The 16,527-nt window shown below is 40.3% G+C and overlaps 1 protein-coding gene across 1 annotated transcript in view; it reads left to right on the forward strand.

Moving 5' to 3' along the window:
• Fam91a1 (family with sequence similarity 91 member A1) overlaps positions 1-16,527 on the forward strand; it is a 37,866-nt gene that overhangs the window by 4,167 nt on the left and 17,172 nt on the right. Inside the window, exons 2-15 of the mRNA XM_052160415.1 lie at positions 899-983; positions 2,698-2,849; positions 4,352-4,409; positions 4,955-5,022; positions 5,533-5,646; positions 7,325-7,415; positions 7,797-7,859; positions 9,729-9,835; positions 9,915-9,953; positions 10,313-10,425; positions 10,857-10,972; positions 12,137-12,249; positions 12,510-12,596; positions 14,265-14,397. Of these exons, the coding sequence (XP_052016375.1) occupies positions 899-983; positions 2,698-2,849; positions 4,352-4,409; positions 4,955-5,022; positions 5,533-5,646; positions 7,325-7,415; positions 7,797-7,859; positions 9,729-9,835; positions 9,915-9,953; positions 10,313-10,425; positions 10,857-10,972; positions 12,137-12,249; positions 12,510-12,596; positions 14,265-14,397 (1,339 nt within the window). The remainder of the gene's footprint in view (positions 1-898; positions 984-2,697; positions 2,850-4,351; positions 4,410-4,954; positions 5,023-5,532; positions 5,647-7,324; positions 7,416-7,796; positions 7,860-9,728; positions 9,836-9,914; positions 9,954-10,312; positions 10,426-10,856; positions 10,973-12,136; positions 12,250-12,509; positions 12,597-14,264; positions 14,398-16,527) is intronic.

Here is a 16,527-nt window from a genome sequence, read left to right on the forward strand (position 1 = left end):
GTTTTTTGTTTTTTGTTTTTTTCCTGAGACAGGGTTTCTCTGTATAGCCCTGGCTGTCCTGGAACTCACTCTGTAGGCCAGGCTGGCCTTGAACTCAGAAAACCGCCTGCCTCTGCCTCCCAAGTGCTGGGATTAAAGGCGTGCGCCACCACTGCCCTGCCTGTGATGCTATTTTCTGTAAGAGACTGGAGCATGTCTGGGTTTCGGTATCCTGAGGGTCCTGGCACCAATGCTGCAAATGCTCCACAGAGCCAGTGCAGGGCTGGATGCGACAATGGCAACATTGGCCACATGTTTCCAAAGCAGCAGTGAGGGAATGGCATTTTACAGCAGCAACCTTAGCACATCTGAAATGTCCATCTGCAGAAATGTTAATCTCTGATAATCACAGCTCAGTCCAGAATGTTTGTGTTTGCCAATCTGTCCTTCCTTAGTTGTATTCTTAAATTAACATAAGGGTGGGCGTGAGAAGCCACCTATCATCCACCCACTCATCCACCCAACTCGTCCACCTACCCGTCCTTCTATACATCCATCTATCCATTTCACTTAAATTTGGGATATTCTGGAAGGAAATTTTTATTACCAATATTGTTAACAAGTAAAGTTACATTTTTATATTGGGTTTTTATTTTATATAAATATTTTGTGTAAATATTTATACTGTGTAAAAATGTAAGTAAATCATTGTAGAAAGGCAAACTGCAAAGAAACATGTGGGTTCTTGTTTTAATAGCATAGTAATAAAGTTCGCATAATAAAACTTTAGAATATGTTACTTATTCAGTTCTGGGCATTATAGATGCCAGGGTAAAATAGGGGTCTTTTTTATTTTTTTAATTTTATGGTAAAAAAGTACTATCTGGAAACTGTAATAGCCATGTGCAATTTCTTTTAGAGTCTTGGAAACTCACAGCGAGAATATGAAAAACAGGTTGTTTTGTACAGTATCCGAAACCAGTTGCGCTACAGAAATAACCTAGGTAAGTGGAGCTGTTTTTCTACGGGGATGGAGGTGACTCTGTCTTTTCATTTTATAAATCTCTCTTAGTTTTCAGTATGTTCTATATAGCTCTGAGATTTCTCCACGTACATACTTTAAGAACTTTCAGATTACTTCATTCCACCTAATAGTTTATATTGTGGATTTTTCTTTATAAGTGTGATGAAAATTACTTTTTAGAGTTTTTTTATAGGTCCATTTTTCCTATAAAAGCCTTAATCTTATCTGAGTGAGGAAATGTGCCAGAGAAGAAAAAGGACACAAATTATTTTCATTGTAGACTTAAGTTTTCAAACTTAAGTTTTATTTTGTCACCATAACTTACCTGAATTCTGTAACTTGAATGAAAACTTTAGGATAACTGGAATAAGTCTTAGGTATAGTTAGTTTTGGCAGTATTTTTTTTCCTCCTTCCGTTTAAAATACTTTTTCTTTTGTTAGACTAATTTGGTTATTTTCTGTCATGATAATGTTATTTTTCTTTTAAGCATTAATACTTCAAAGAGTTATAGAAAATACAGGTATTTTCCATTGAATTCAGAAAGCTTTTTAAATTTAAAAAACACAACGTGGCCAGTAGCAAGGGAGATAGTTCAGTGTGATAACGTGCTCACCATGTGCGTGCCTCAGTACAGAATCCATGCCGACATTAAGGAGATAAATGCATAGCAGGCGGCTAACTTTTGCCTTGGGGTGGCAGAGACAAGCAAATCGTAGTGACTCCCTGAATACCTTGCTTAGCCTGAGTGGTGAATCCTAGATCTCCTAAGGAATCCTGTCAGTAGAGGCTCTGTGAGCTAGATGCTCTGTGAGTAAAGACAGTTGTGACTGAGCTGAGTTCAGTCCCTAGGAGCTACACGGTAGAGGGAAAGCTCGTCTCTCAAGTTATTCTTTACTGCATGTGTGTGCGCACATTTAAAATGAACACGGTGATTATGCTGAGGAGTGATAGGGGAGGGTGGCCTCCTCCTCCACCTGAAGGACAGACAATAAAAGGAAGCCTAGTGTCATGGGCCTGTGATTTCAGCTGCTTGGAAGGCTGACCTGGGAGAAGTGCAAGTTCAAAGCTGTCTAGCCTATCCAGTGAGTCTCAGCTAGTCCTCTTGTGCTCAGTGGTGGACACTTGCCCTGGCTTCAGTCCATAACACATTAAACAAAAACAAAATCAGAAAGTGCTTTTTCAAAGTTTTCCTTGGCTGGGTGGTGGTGGCGCAAGCCTTTAATCCCAGCACTTGGGAGGCAGAGGCAGGTGGATTTCTGAGTTCGAGGCCAGCCTGGTCTACAGAGTGAGTTCTAGGACAGCCAGGGCTACACAGAGAAACCCTGTCTCAAAAAAAAAAAAAAAAAAAAACCAAAAAAAAAAAAAGTTTTCCTTGAAAACTAGTCTGGTCTGGCAATCTTACGAAGTGATGTGGTCAAGGCTATAAGACTTATAGCTTATATATGTTGATTTTATACTGTTTCTTGTTTGACTAAGAATTCTTTTCTCTATTTGAATGTCTTAATTACGTTTCACTTATACAGTGAAGACTCACATTTTTTGTGAGATAAAATTGTTGCTTTGTTTCAACAGATGATTGGTTCTTGTCTAGTTTGTATACTGTTTCAAAAGTTAAAAGGTGTGTATTTCATGCCATGTTTATAGTGAAGCAGTAAGAAACCAGAGAAAAGTGGACATTTTCCTATTCTTGCAGTTAAGCATGTCAAGAAAGATGAGCGCAAATACTACGAGGAGCTGCTGAAGTACAGCCGCGACCATCTCATGCTGTACCCTTACCACTTATCCGACATCATGGTGAAGGGCCTGAGGGTAACGCCGTTCTCATACTATGCTGGCATCATGGAGGTCAGTGTCTTGTGTGAGGGAGCCGTAACATTGCAAAGGGGGATGCTTGTTTCTCTGTTCCTGAAGGTGCTCTGTTCCCTCTGTGCAGTTAGGACACGATCAGTTATCTATGCAGCAGTTAGGACAACTGTTGCTCGTAGTGCATAAGATTGAAAATGTGGGTTTCAGGCTTCAACAGTAAGATCAGGGAAACTAGTGTATTTAACTGTTTACCCTGTATAAAAATCGATGACGCACATCTCAGGAAGGAGACACACACAAGAGTGTCCATTGTCCTGGCTGTTAGTTGCTGTAATTATTAACTTTTAACTTTATTCCAAAGCTAGTTTGTATTTGGTTCTTGTTGAATAACTTTAATAGTAATTCTATACTATTTTGTTAAGTAAACTTTCTATAAAGACATTTATATCTAGTATTTATTAATGACATTTATATCTAGTATTATTAATTAATTGACATTAATATCTAGTATTTATTCACTGATTATATTTGAGTGCTGCTATCTTGGGCTGTCTAGACACTGAAAGAGCAGAGGAAAGGGTATACTCAGGAAAGCCAAGCCCCTGCAGTAGCCCAGCTCCCTTTAGCTCCGGAAGTCACTTCTCTGGGCACTTGTGTAGTCTGTGGTTCTGAAGTGCTCTGTTCGCAGCGGATAGTTGCAGGTAGCTGATGAAGAAACAGGGTAGCCGGACAAGATGGAGCTGATCAGCTCCTTTCTCTTATCTCTGATTCTTTTTCTGGTATCCATGGGGTTAGGGCATATATAATTTTTACATTTTTTATATTTGCTAGTTTTCATTACAATTAAATTCACATGCTTATTGTTCTGCAGGTTTTGTTTTGAAATGATTGCGTTGAAGACAGGTTTTATCCAACAATAAATAGTATTATTGGAGAAGATTGGTGTTGAAAAGCCAGACCCTAAGTCTAATCTGACACTGAGATAGGAGCAAAGGCTTGGAAGTACTTTTTTTTGTTGTTGTTTTGTTTTTTTGTTTTTTTTTTTTTTTTGAGATGGGGTTTCTCTGTGTAGCTCTGGCTGTCCTGGAACTCACTCTGGCCTCGAACTCAGAGATCCGCCTGCCTCTGCCTCCCAAGTGCTGGGATCAAAGGCATGCGCCACCACCGCCCAGCTTTGGAAGTACTTAGAATTGTTGTTGGTAGTGTATATTCCGGTGTGTGCCTCCATCTCAGGGCAGGGATGGAGGGCTGGCTATGAAGTGTTGAAAATCTAGAACTCTGCACTCTAATGGAGACTCACAGGGCAACTCTCTGGGACTCAGAGTTCAAAGCGACCCAGATGCAAGCATTTACCCTTCCTTTGCTAGGTTGTTGCCGTAGCTCAGTGCCACAGTGGAGCATCCCATGCAGGGTGTCTGTCAGCTGTGACCCACTGTTCCTGTAGCGATCATAAATGTTCTGTTCCCCATGGTAATGTGTACATATACTCTTTTTTTCATCCAAGGAAAGGCACATTTCAAATTTTGTATTTTTTTTTAAAGGACATCATGAACAGTGAGAAAAGTTATGATTCATTGCCTAATTTTACTGCTGCTGACTGTGAGTATCCAGTTGTGAAGGAGTAACATTTAGATTTTGTCTTTGTGTATCATTAGGATTGTGTGTTTGTGACCTGAAATATGCATCAGTGGATATTTTATTGCATAATAAAACAGATGTGAGATTGGGAAGAAATAATTTGGAATCAGAAATTTAGGCTTAACGTTTATTCTAGAGCATCAAATCTCAACCCATGGGTCGTTGTGACCCATTTGGGGTCAAATTTCAGATATTTACATTATGATTCATAGTACTAGCAAAATTACAGTTATTAAGTAGAAACAAAATAATTTTATAGTTGGGGGTCCCCACAGCCTGAGCAGCTTTATTAAAGGGTTGCGAACCACTGCTCTAGCGACTGAGTCCAGTTCATCTCTTCCAAAGTTGAGGTTTCGTCAGTATTGTGTGACAAATTCTTTTTAATTTGGTATTGATGAGCCATATCAGTCAGTTATTGAAAGATATAAACTGGGAATTTTTCCTAATGTCATTGAGCATAGTCTGCTCACATTTCAAGATATGTTAAAGGAAAGACTTGCTTTCAGGTCTGCGGCTTCTCGGCATAGGAAGAAACCAGTACATTGACCTGATGAACCAGTGTAGATCTTCAAAAGTAAGTTGTCCTCTTCCGCTTTACGGCCTCTTTGTCAGAACTGGCTTATAGCCAGGGTTTGATTTAGAGTTCTAGGATAATAGACTCTAACATGATCCAGTTACTGTGCGTGCATAGGGGTAATGAACAGATCTTCAGTGTTCACCAGGTTATAGCTGAAGTGGTTACTCAGTTACAGCTCATAATATTTATTTTTAGAAGTTAATTTTTCTTTGCTTGTCTTTTTATTTGGATAATTAGCCCCAGAATTCACTTAATGTATGAAATAAGTTCACATTTTCAAGTGCAGGTTTTTAACCTTTTGGGTTTTATTTGAACTGTTTCTGAATTGATGTCTATGATTAGTAATTTATTTTAAAATAAGAAAGCATGATTCTACACTATATAACTAGTTAGCATTTTAAATATGAAAATTTGAGAAGATGTAGCCTGCTATAATGTCTTCTATGATGATAGAAGACAGTGGTGATCTGGGCTGGCTGCAGGTCCTTAAGTGTTCCATTATTGCAGAAATTCTTTAGAAGGAAAACCGCCCGTGATCTTCTACCAATGAAGCCAGTGGAAATTGCCATCGAGGCGTGGTGGGTGGTGCAGGCTGGATATATCACAGAAGACGACATCAAGGTGAGATCTTATAGGCTAAGACCTGAGGAAAAGGAAAAATTAAAACCAGAATTTTTATTTTTTAACTTAAAGTTTTTAGTTATATTACATAACGTTTTCAGAAGTATGCATGTGGTTTGTCTACACTGCTTTGTGTTCCCAGCTGGACGCATGCGCACACCCGCCTAGGAGCTATTTTGGATCCACAGATGAAGTATACACACACATTAGCTTATTTTTCATATGCTTCTTAGCTCAATTCCCAAGGCATTTATTTCTAAGCCTCCATGGCTAGCGTGCCCTTACCTCCACTGCCAGCTCAGCACCTCTAACTCTGCCCTCGCTCGGCTGCTCAGTTCCCTCCTGGGAAACCCATCCGCCTTGTGGCCCAAGGTGCTTTGGGGCCACTTTCCCTTTCTGCCTTCATTTTGGAAGAGCTCTCCTGGAGCTCTGAGTAGTCTGTCCAGTCTTTCTCCCCCAGGTATCTCTATTCTCTTCCTCTCTCCTAGCCTTCGGGAACCTGGAAGTCCTGCTTCTTTCTGTCCTCCCAGCCATTGCCTATTGACATCTTTGTTGATAGATCAGAAACCAGTGGGGCGAGGACCTTCAGCAACAGAAAATAGATTCCCAATCAAAGCATCAAAACCAGAACCAGCCCCTACAAGTAACATTTGATTTTCCTGTAGAAAATCAAGCTAATTCAGATGATCTTAATTGGTTAGTAGGTGGAGTTTACAAGACCCTTTTTAATGGTGCAGGAGACATGATTTGGTTTATGTATAGTAATCTGGGGTCTTAATTAGTATTCTCAGTGTACAGCGATATGATGTCATACTTAGTAGCCATAGTAATATAGCTAATATTTCTGAACACTGATTGTGTACATGTGCCACACACTAATGTAACTGCGTTAAGACTCATGACAACCTTTGCACTCAGTTCATAGATAAGGAAAGTGAGCAGTTAACTTTAACTAAATAACTCAAGTTATAATGAAAGGTCCAAGAATGATAGATATTCAGGCAGCGTTTTTGGAATCTGTAGTGCAGTCACTGTTGAATCACACTGAAGGAGGGTAGGCGCCCTGGTGGAAACAGTTAGATCAGGAGTAGTGGTGGCTTCAGAAGTTAATCCACACCACACACATTTTGAAAGCATTCTGACTGAAGAAAGGGTGCTCTGTGGGCCCGGAGACCGAGGCATGCCTGTATGTGGTTGGAGGGATGTGTGCTCTTTTCATAGTTCATTTATTTAGTTTTTGTCTGTATTTTCTTCTGGAGGGCATTTTTAAGGTAGGAAGCCTTAGAAATCTGCTCCGCTCTAAGCCCTTCTTGGTGCTACCAGACTGTCATAATTTCACCCTTGTTCATGTGGACTTTTTCCTCCGTGGACTTTTGATAAGAATGATTTGGATTCATGTTACATTGCATTGCTGTTTATCAGTGAGCATTACTGCTAACCAGCAGATGTTGATAGTTATTGTGATTTTGCTTTCTAAACTGTTAGCACTATAATTTGGCAATTTAGGTGCAAGTTATGTGCATAGTTTTATTGCTTAAATTCTAAGGTAATAAATGGCAAGAGTAAGGTTCATTCCATGCGTATTTTCAGTTATGGATTCCAATGTGAATACATCTTAGGAAACTTACAAATTAGTTAATTAGGACAGGTTTAATTGAAAATATTTTGTTTTTCTTAGATATGCACTTTTCCTGAGAAAGGCGCTGTTGATAAGATCATCGACTCGGGTCCTCAGCTGGCTGGGTCACTCGATTACAATGTAGTGCACAGTAAGTGCTTAGTATACATGGTCTTCGGCAGTCCAAAACGTGTTTTAAACAGTTGATAATTAATATTAATTACTGGCCCAAATTGAGTATATTTCCTAAGTTATGTTACTTGAAATGTGATCTTAGTCTTTTATTTTCTGGTGTGTATGTAATTACAAACCTGCACAACTGGTTGGTAAGAGATTCGTAGTTCTGAAAATATCTAGGAAATCAAGATTTAGAAAATGTAGTTACTTTCTCTACGATTTTCCTTTCTTTATGTAGCGTTCAGTTGGGAGGCTTCCCAGGAGTCCAGCAGTCAGGCTGTGAGAGGAAGTGCAGTCCTGTGGCGCATGCGCTGCTCCACTCGGTGGTCAGTCTAACCAGCTTTTGTTTTTGTAGGTTTGTATAACAAAGGCTTCATTTACCTGGATGTGCCCATATCAGATGACAGCTGTATAGCCGGTGAGTCTGCACTGACATTTTGCTCTGTATTTGAATGACTGCTTGAAGTTCAATGCTATGTACTAGCCTAATAAATTTGACACAAATCTTTCTGTAATTTTAGATAGTGCAATTTTATTTGTTTTTACACTTATTGTATTTTTATTGTTATTATTATTATTTCATTTTCTGTGCTATTTGATATTTGCACTATATTAAAATAGTAGAACTTCAGGATAAATTTCCTACAATTACAAATGAAATCACTTTTTTTAAGTTTTAAATTTTGTAAAAGTACTAACTTAGTTAAGTGTTTATTGTAAGTGTCTTTTCAGGTGTCATTTAGCTACTGTAGTTATTTTATTTTAAAAATCATACTGAAACTATGTGTGAGAAAGAGTATAAAGGTTCAAATTCCCAGGAATGACTAGATGTTGAGAAAGGAGTGGTGGTTGGCTGATTCCAGAAATACTTCCTCTTCTCAGTGTTGTGTCTTGACAGGTCTTGGTGCTGTAACAAGTCTTGACCTTTCTTTGAGTAGCATATGCTAGTGAGATTCCTCCCCAACCCAGGAATCCATGGTGGACCATATGCTTCATGAACTCTGTTTTAAGTTTGGAAAGGCAGTTAAACGGAAGTGAAACACTCACTTATATAATCTAGATTTGAAGTTAATCATGTAACAAGTAGAACAATCTGTTTAAATTTGCAGACTGTTAACCAGAAATGAGTCCTTGGAGACAGAAATTGTGGTAGTGGTCTCTTCATATTGGAAATTTGGAAGATTATTCTAGTCCTTATTCTTAACTGATAAGCTGACTTCACGCATTTGAAATTGACTCAACAGTTGGATTAGATTGGATTTATTCATTTCAGTCTGTTTTAACTGCTAGTTGAGCACCTCTTTGTTTGGAGGTTCTAATGTAGCCTGAGATCACCTCTCTTTCCCTCCTCCACTTTTCTTGTGTTTTTTTTTTTTTAAAAGAAGACCCTGTCTCATAGCAGATGTCCTGGTCTTTTGGCTCTTACAGTCTTTTTCCTACATGTGTGTTTTACTGCTTCAGTGCCTATATTTTTCTTTAATTCTTTTAAAAAATACTTAAAGATTATCATTGGAGAATTATATAATATACGTACACACAACATTCTAAATAATTTGTCAAATCTGTAGTCTGTCTGAAACATTTTTTATATTTGAGATGAAATAATACTTTCATTGTATTCGGATGACTAGTATCTTTTAGTTCAAAAGATATTTTTATTATATATTTACATGTACATGTGTGTATACTACAGTATACATGCCTAGAGCTGCAGTTGCAAGCAGTTGTAAGCTGCCTGATGAGGGTGCTGGGAGCTGAACGTGGGTCCTCTGCAAGAACAACACGTTCTCAACCACTGAGCCAGCTCCAGCCCAGTGGCCAGTGTCTTAGAGAAACAAATGCACAACTGGATTCTGACCCATAACTTAAGCTAGATTTTAGTTCATACTTTTTATACTAATTAAATATACTCCTTCTTTACTTCTTCCCAGGGAGTAAAAATTAACAATTTCCAACAGTCTTCCTTCCGCTGCACATTTTCTTGGCCTATAGGCATCAAAAGCACAGATAGCTCAACCCCTTTGAGGCTCAGCCCCGCTCGCATGTCTTTTCACTTAGTCTGTACTGTTGCTTTGCCTCAGTAATTGAACCTTTAGACAGCTCTGTGTAGATGATGCTGTGCGTGGCCTTAATTGTGGGAACTTCTGAAAGGTTGTTATGGAGTGGATAAAATGCATAAAAGCTATATCCCGTCTCTGAATGATTTCTTTTTTTGCACAGGCATTTGAGTTGTACTTTGTTGTTTATGAAACCCAGTGCTGAGAAAAGTCTGTTTTGTTTATTTCAGTTCCCCCTCTGGAAGGTTTTGTAATGAATCGGGTGCAAGGTGATTATTTTGAAACCCTACTCTATAAGATATTTGTGTCAATAGATGAGCACACTAATGTTGCAGAGGTGAGTGTGGCGAAGACATTCTTGAGAACATAATGATAATTCTGAGAATGGAACAGTAATTTTCAGTTTTGTCTTCTAGCTTGCAAATGTCCTTGAGATAGACTTATCGCTGGTGAAGGTATGTTTTGTTTTGTTTATCTTACTGTAATGTGAGTACTGGGTAGATTTTGCTAGTTGATTTTTATCTTGATACATTACTGATCCTTACTCGAGGGAGTCTGCATGGTGAAGGGGTGGTTGCAGAGAGAAAAGGCAACATGGGAAGCCCGAGTCTGTTCCACAGGTGGAGTGGAATAGAGCACTCGCCTGAGGCAGTCCCTTGTTAAAGCTGTGCCTCTAGCCTCTTCCGCAGAGTACCAGGGGCCGCAGTCCTGGCTCGGCGGCTCTGTAGGTACATCACCAGAGCTGAGTCTTGTATTTTTTTCTTCAAATGATCTGATGTCTGTTTTAATACAAATTTTCCTTCGTTCCTTTCAGAATGCTGTTTCAATGTATTGCCGACTGGGCTTTGCCCATAAGAAGGGACAAGTAATAAATTTGGATCAACTTCATTCATCATGGAAGAATGTTCCATCTGTGAACAGATTAAAGTAATTCATTTATCCTGTATGACAGTTTCCTTTTGAAAAGAATTTTTACATGCAGAAAGTTTTTTATTTTTTAATTCACTCTGCCAGTTGAGGTGAATCCTGTGAATAGTGTCTCAGTCATCTGGGTATGACGGGTCTTCTGTGTAATCTGGTGGAAAGCAACACATTGTTTAGGAAAAAAGTACATACACTATTTTATAAAATTTAGAAGGTAGAAGAACTTGGATTCCCTGAGGCCTGTGCTTGAGTTTTAGTCCCAGTGCTCTCTGTATGGCCAGAGCAGTTTGAGAACTCATCTCAGCTTCAGACCTGTGTGCTGGCTTATTATGTTCTGGTGGGTTGTTGACAGTTTTAAGTGCCAACTTCAGGAGCTATGTTCATGTGAGGTCATTTATGTGATTTTAAAAAGTGAATGTATTTTTCATTAACAGGAGCACGTTAGACCCACAGAAGATGCTCTTATCATGGGATGGCGGGGAAAGTCGGAGTCCCGTGCAGGAAGCTTCCTCTGCTACAGACACAGACACGAATAGTCAGGAGGATCCAGGTTAGCAGCGGCTCAGTGTGATTTAGAATCTTTCTGTTGTCTGCCATGTGTCCAGACACAGCCCTGTGGCCCGTTACAGCTCTGCTCTAGGCTTCCTGTTTGGGATGCAGTCTGAGTCCTTGCCAATATTGTAAGCACTGTGCAAAGCCCGACAGGTATAAGATAATAAGAACATGGCATTTGCTGTCGAGAAGTTAAGTCAAGGGAGGAAGGTATGGAGTGTAGCCCCCAAACATAAACAACTGTACTGTTTGGGCTGCAGAAATAAACAACCCCAACCTTTGCCTCAGGGATAGGCTGTGCTTAGAGTGTGCCAGTTCACTGTCATTGAGGAAAGGATATATTACCCAGAGAGAAAGTGCAGGCTAGCCCAAAGGGAGCCATGCAGGGTTTAACGTTAGGGTACTAGGACCCTGGGATGGCCTTTCTCCTGCTCTGCCTGCCACCTGGGCCGCACTCTGAGGAACAGCAGCTTGTTGGGAGTGCTCGTTGATCCGATGAGTGCCAAGGCTTTTATTTATGGTTTTCAAGGAGATAGACTGTGCTCGTTGGCTTTTCTGTTGCTCTGATCAAACACAAAGACCAAAAGCAGCTTGAGGAGGAAAAGGGTTTATTTAGCTCACACTCACGGTCCATTGTGAAGGGAGCCAAGGCGGGAACAAGCAATAGTCTGTGGCAGGCTCAGGCAGGGGCCACTGGAGAGTGCTGCCTGCAGCTTACTCCCAGCATGCTCCTTCTCATACTTCCCAGAACCAGAGATGGCACCAGCCAGCGAGGGGCCCTCCCACATCCATCGTTAATCAAGAAAATGCCCCACATACGTGCTAGTGTTAGAGACGTTTTCTCAGTTGAGGTTCCTCCTTCTTCAGTGATCCTGGCTTGTGCCAGGTTGATCTCACACACTAGCACATTACACAAATCTAAGTGTCTTTTAAATTTTTAAAAAAGAATTAGTACATACCTGTAATCTTTGTACCAGGGAGCTAGGTGCAGGAGGATTGTGCCACAGTGAGACCCTGATGTAGAAACACTGGAATGTCTTACGAGTACAGTATTACTTATATTTAATTAGGTCGGTTTGACTGTTCGAAGCAGAAACTTATTTCAGAAGATTAGCGAAGCAGGCTTTCACTGACTCCATTCCTATTCTGTTTTCTCTTTCAGCCGACACAGCCAGTGTGAGCAGTTTGAGTCTGTCCACCGGGTACACGAAGCGCATTGCGTTCCTCTTTGACTCCACTCTTACTGCATTCTTAATGATGGGAAACCTTTCACCAGTGAGTCACATGCTTGTGGGGGTAGGATGTTAAGTACGGATGCGATATAGTCATCTGCTGCTGTGTACATATGTCTTTACGTCTAGAACAAGTCCTGAAAGCAGCCAGCTGTGTTTCATTCATCCGAACAGTGCGAGGCTCCAGTGAGGAGTGAAGCAGTGTCGCCCGTCTTTCAGTTTTAATGTATTAGAAAGCATAGCAAATGTTGTTAGCATAAAATAAAGGAAAAACAGAGTTTAATAATGTGCTGCTTCTTGCAGAACTTGAAAAGCCACGCAGTCACCATGTTTGAAGTAGGCAAACTCTCAGATGAGTCTCTGGACAGCTTCCTTATAGAACTAGAGAAGGTCAGTACCCTGGGCTGCACGTCTGGGACCTTTCCTACTGCATGCAATGGTGGCTCTGCCGATGTAGATGCTCCTTGTCCTGGGCCTTAGAATATTCCTGCTTCTTCCTGTCTCTGCTCTACCCCATCTTCTCCTGTGGTGCTGTTTAGATGTCAGCACAGTGAATGAGTGAATGAGTTCTGTGATTTGTAAGGTGATATGACTAACTCCTAATATGATTTGATATACTGAGAAGCAGGGTAGAGACATCTTAGTCTGTGTAGCATCTTTAATATTTTCTACCCTTTTAATCTTTTTAATTTGATAGGACTGAGGTAAGGTCTGAGGCCATTTTATGTAAGTTTTTGTTTCTGTTGTTTTAATGTGGAACGGTGTCCCTGAGTATCATGTTTATGCCTGCTGTAACTGTCCTGTTAGCTTCTTGATGACATGAGCTGTGTGCTTTTACGTCTCTCTCTTCCTGTGAGTAAGCCCAGTCCCACATGCTGGTGCTTCTTTCACTGCGTGTCATCCTGTCCTCTGTTCTTTGTGTTCTCTTTGTCAGATCTGCTCTTTGGCTAATAGTTTAGGTAGATTTCTGTGGTTTAGTTGAATTTTATCTGTTAAATGTTCAATTTAGAGAATTTGTAGTGATTTTGTAATTTCTTTATGTCATAAACAAATAGGTTTTTACTATTCCACAGGAATTTTATTTCCATTAGTGCAGAAAAATATGAAATGATACTGTTGTAATAAATATTTAATGTCAATTGGGGGGTTCTATCCCTCCTTTGATTATTCAGTTCCCAGATAAAAGACATAACTTTTGTATTTACAGTAAGCCTGGTATTTAATGTACTAGAGCTGGGTACATATCTACCCTCTGAACTGCTGCAATCCCCTCCTCGTGTGGGCAGCTCTTAACTCCAACTGACCGCCCTCATGGCGGTGTTTTCATGACTTACCGCTCCCATGGCATCTTCTCTCTCCACCTTCTCCCTCCCCACCCCCCTGCCCCCTCTGCTTGTGCCTCATGGCTCTTCTCTTCAGATCCCAAGCCTGGGAACCCAAACTCCGCCTGCCTCTCTTCTTCCCAGCTATAGGCTGTAGGCATCTTTGTTCAACCAGTAGTTCTAAATTAAGAAGCAAGGTCACATAGCATCCTTTGGTGTACTGTGTGGATTCTTTTGTCCCTGGGCAACCCTTTGGGCCAGTATTTAGCATTACAATACATAATACTTACCAATCAGCTTCCTGTTTGTAATCTTCATTCCTTATTCTTCCAGATGTTTTGTTAGTTGTGGTTTTTCTCTTACTGTACACTTCATGTTGTGATCTGATTATTCTTGTATGCTTTTTTTGGATGAAGCAGAACTGGCTTTGGAACTTTTCCCTATTGGAATCATACAGGAGACAGAGAGCTTATAAAATGTGCTACTCAGCAGTTTATTCAGTTGTTAAAGTTGTCTACTTGGAGTCCTCTCCACTGTCTTTATAGATGATGGGCGCTTATTCACAATTGGTTGAGGTGATTTGCTTCAGTATTTCCTGGGCAAGTTTTTTAATTACTGTTTTAACTTTGGTTGTTGTTGTTATTGTTTTTAATATCATTTTACCTGTGTTACATGATTATTAGGGTAAATAGCATGAGAGTGGTATTTAAAGAAAATCTGTTTTCTCTTGGTTTAGGTTCAGAGCACTGGTGAAGGAGAAGCACAGAGGTACTTTGACCATGCGCTTACTCTGAGGAACACTATCCTCTTCCTGCGTCATAATAAAGATCTGGTGGCTCAGACCTCTCAGCCAGACCAGCCCAACTATGGTACGGAAGTAGACCTGAGTGTGAAGACATGACAGCGAGCATCTTTTCAAGAATTGGAGCAGACCATGCTCCTCACTTCAGCAGCACAGCTTGTTCTCAGACATGTTGTACCTGGCACCCAGGCTCTGTAGCTGGAGGCCGGCTCTCTGAAGACCTGTCAGCTGTTTCTCACCTTCTTTCCTTCTCTTCCTCTCTTCTCCTGTACTACTAACACTTGTTAGATGTGCTTAGGACTTAGAGAAAGGCTAAAGAAGTAGTTATTCATGAAGCTGTTGAACTTTACAGTTCAGTAGATAATCAATACAACATGAACTTTGGACATCCTTTGTAGGGACATTCTTTCTGCTAATTTTTCCCTTACATGTCTTTTGCGTGTATATTATGGTGTCTGGTGTTGCATTTTTATGGTTTGCCGTATGTGTGAATGTGTGTTTCTCTGTGTCTGTGTGTGTTTCTTATGCTTTTGCTTCTGTAAATTTGTTGCGTCCTATTCCAGTTTGATTTATTTTATTTTGTTGTTATTTTAAGATGCCTGTTTGCATACTAAGGAGATAGAGAAAGAAAGGATGTAGGCTTGGGTGGGTAGAGAATTGGGGAGGCAAACTACTCAGAATATATTGTATGAAAACAATCTACTTTCAGTAATTAAAAAGGATGTCTTTCCATTATAATCAGTGCAAGTCTATAATTTGATAACTTAGACTTTGGAAAGTTTTAGAAGCTAATCACATTTATAGTTGAGTAATCACAGTTGTAAAAGCCTCAGAAAGCAATCCAGTTGCCGTGAGCTTCAGATCTCAGCGTTCCCTGGCCTACTGTACATTAAGTGTATTTTATAGTTAGCAGTGGTAACCCTGACTTTTACCTGAAGGTTAGGAAGTCCCTCATCCTTTTGTGTTTTAGAAAATGACTTACTTTAAGGATGATTCTTTTTCTACACAGTTTCATGAGATTTCTGTGTTCCATACCTGTTCATACCTGACAAGGCTGATATAGATCCTCTGTGTTCTCTTTCTTTACCTCATAAATGATTGGTTGAATTTGCCTCTCATCTGATCAGTCAGAATAAGATGCTTGTTAGTCGGACTGTAGGTAGGAATCTTTGCTGATTCCAGGCTCCACACCTTACAGTAGAATGGCTTCTGGTCTGTTGTTCTGCACCCTGTGTCATCATGCCACCTCTCACGTGGCTTGTGTCTGCCCTGTGTGTCCACTGCTCCATCGGAGCTGTGCGCCAGGCCTCCCAATCCTTTTCAGCTAGAGTCTTTCCTAAATACTAAGATGAAGTTTTTGTTAGGTTCTCTCCTAAGTGTCTTTTGTACAGTTTCTCTCTGTGCAGCATAAGTCTCTTTGGTCTTTATAAGGGAGTTTGCTCCCTTCTCTTCTTTCCCACCTGTGGACCAGGTACTGTCCTCCCGTCAGTATACGGTGTCCCTCCACTGGGTCACAGGCCAGAGGTTCTAGAATAGGATTTTAAAATTTTGAGAATAAAAATAATCTCAGCCCAGGACTTGGTAATCAGTTGTTGTTCACGACCTTATCAGGCTTGCCAGAAATGCAGCTGTCGTGTCACGTCTGCCTGGCTTGGTGTTGGTCAGTGACATTAATATCCTTCCCTCACACTGCTCTTTCCTCTTCAAGTGTGGGCTGTAGCCTAGGAGATATATTGTTTAATACGTTTCTTTTATCCTCTTTATTCTGTAACAAATTCATGCTTGACTGGCTACTTGTTTTTAATGTCATTCTTAGTTTTAAAAAGCACTATATCCCACTTTTGTTGGTTTGCATGGAATATTTCTCATCTTAGGGCTGCATGTTGTTCCTTACAAACAGACTGTGGCTTGTTCCTGTCTAGGAACAAGTGATGCTCTGTTTTCCTGAGGATTTAGTGTCTGGACCCATATGCTGTTCACCTTCCTCTTGCTGGTGATGTTGATTTAGTCAGTTAATGTGTTTTCCAGTTTCTTCATGATACCACTCTTTGTCCTTAGCTAAGGAAATCTCTGGGAGATACGTCAAGACCTGCTCTGAGATTCAGCATCAACAGTGGTTCTTCCTCAACTATAGTGGTTGCAAATTAGGCACGTTCTCTTTTCTGGCATTGCCCCTATATTAGCAATCTCTGGGTGA

Source organism: Apodemus sylvaticus, chromosome 17 (genome assembly GCF_947179515.1).
Source record: "Apodemus sylvaticus chromosome 17, mApoSyl1.1, whole genome shotgun sequence".
NCBI classification, from domain to species: Eukaryota; Metazoa; Chordata; class Mammalia; order Rodentia; family Muridae; genus Apodemus; species Apodemus sylvaticus.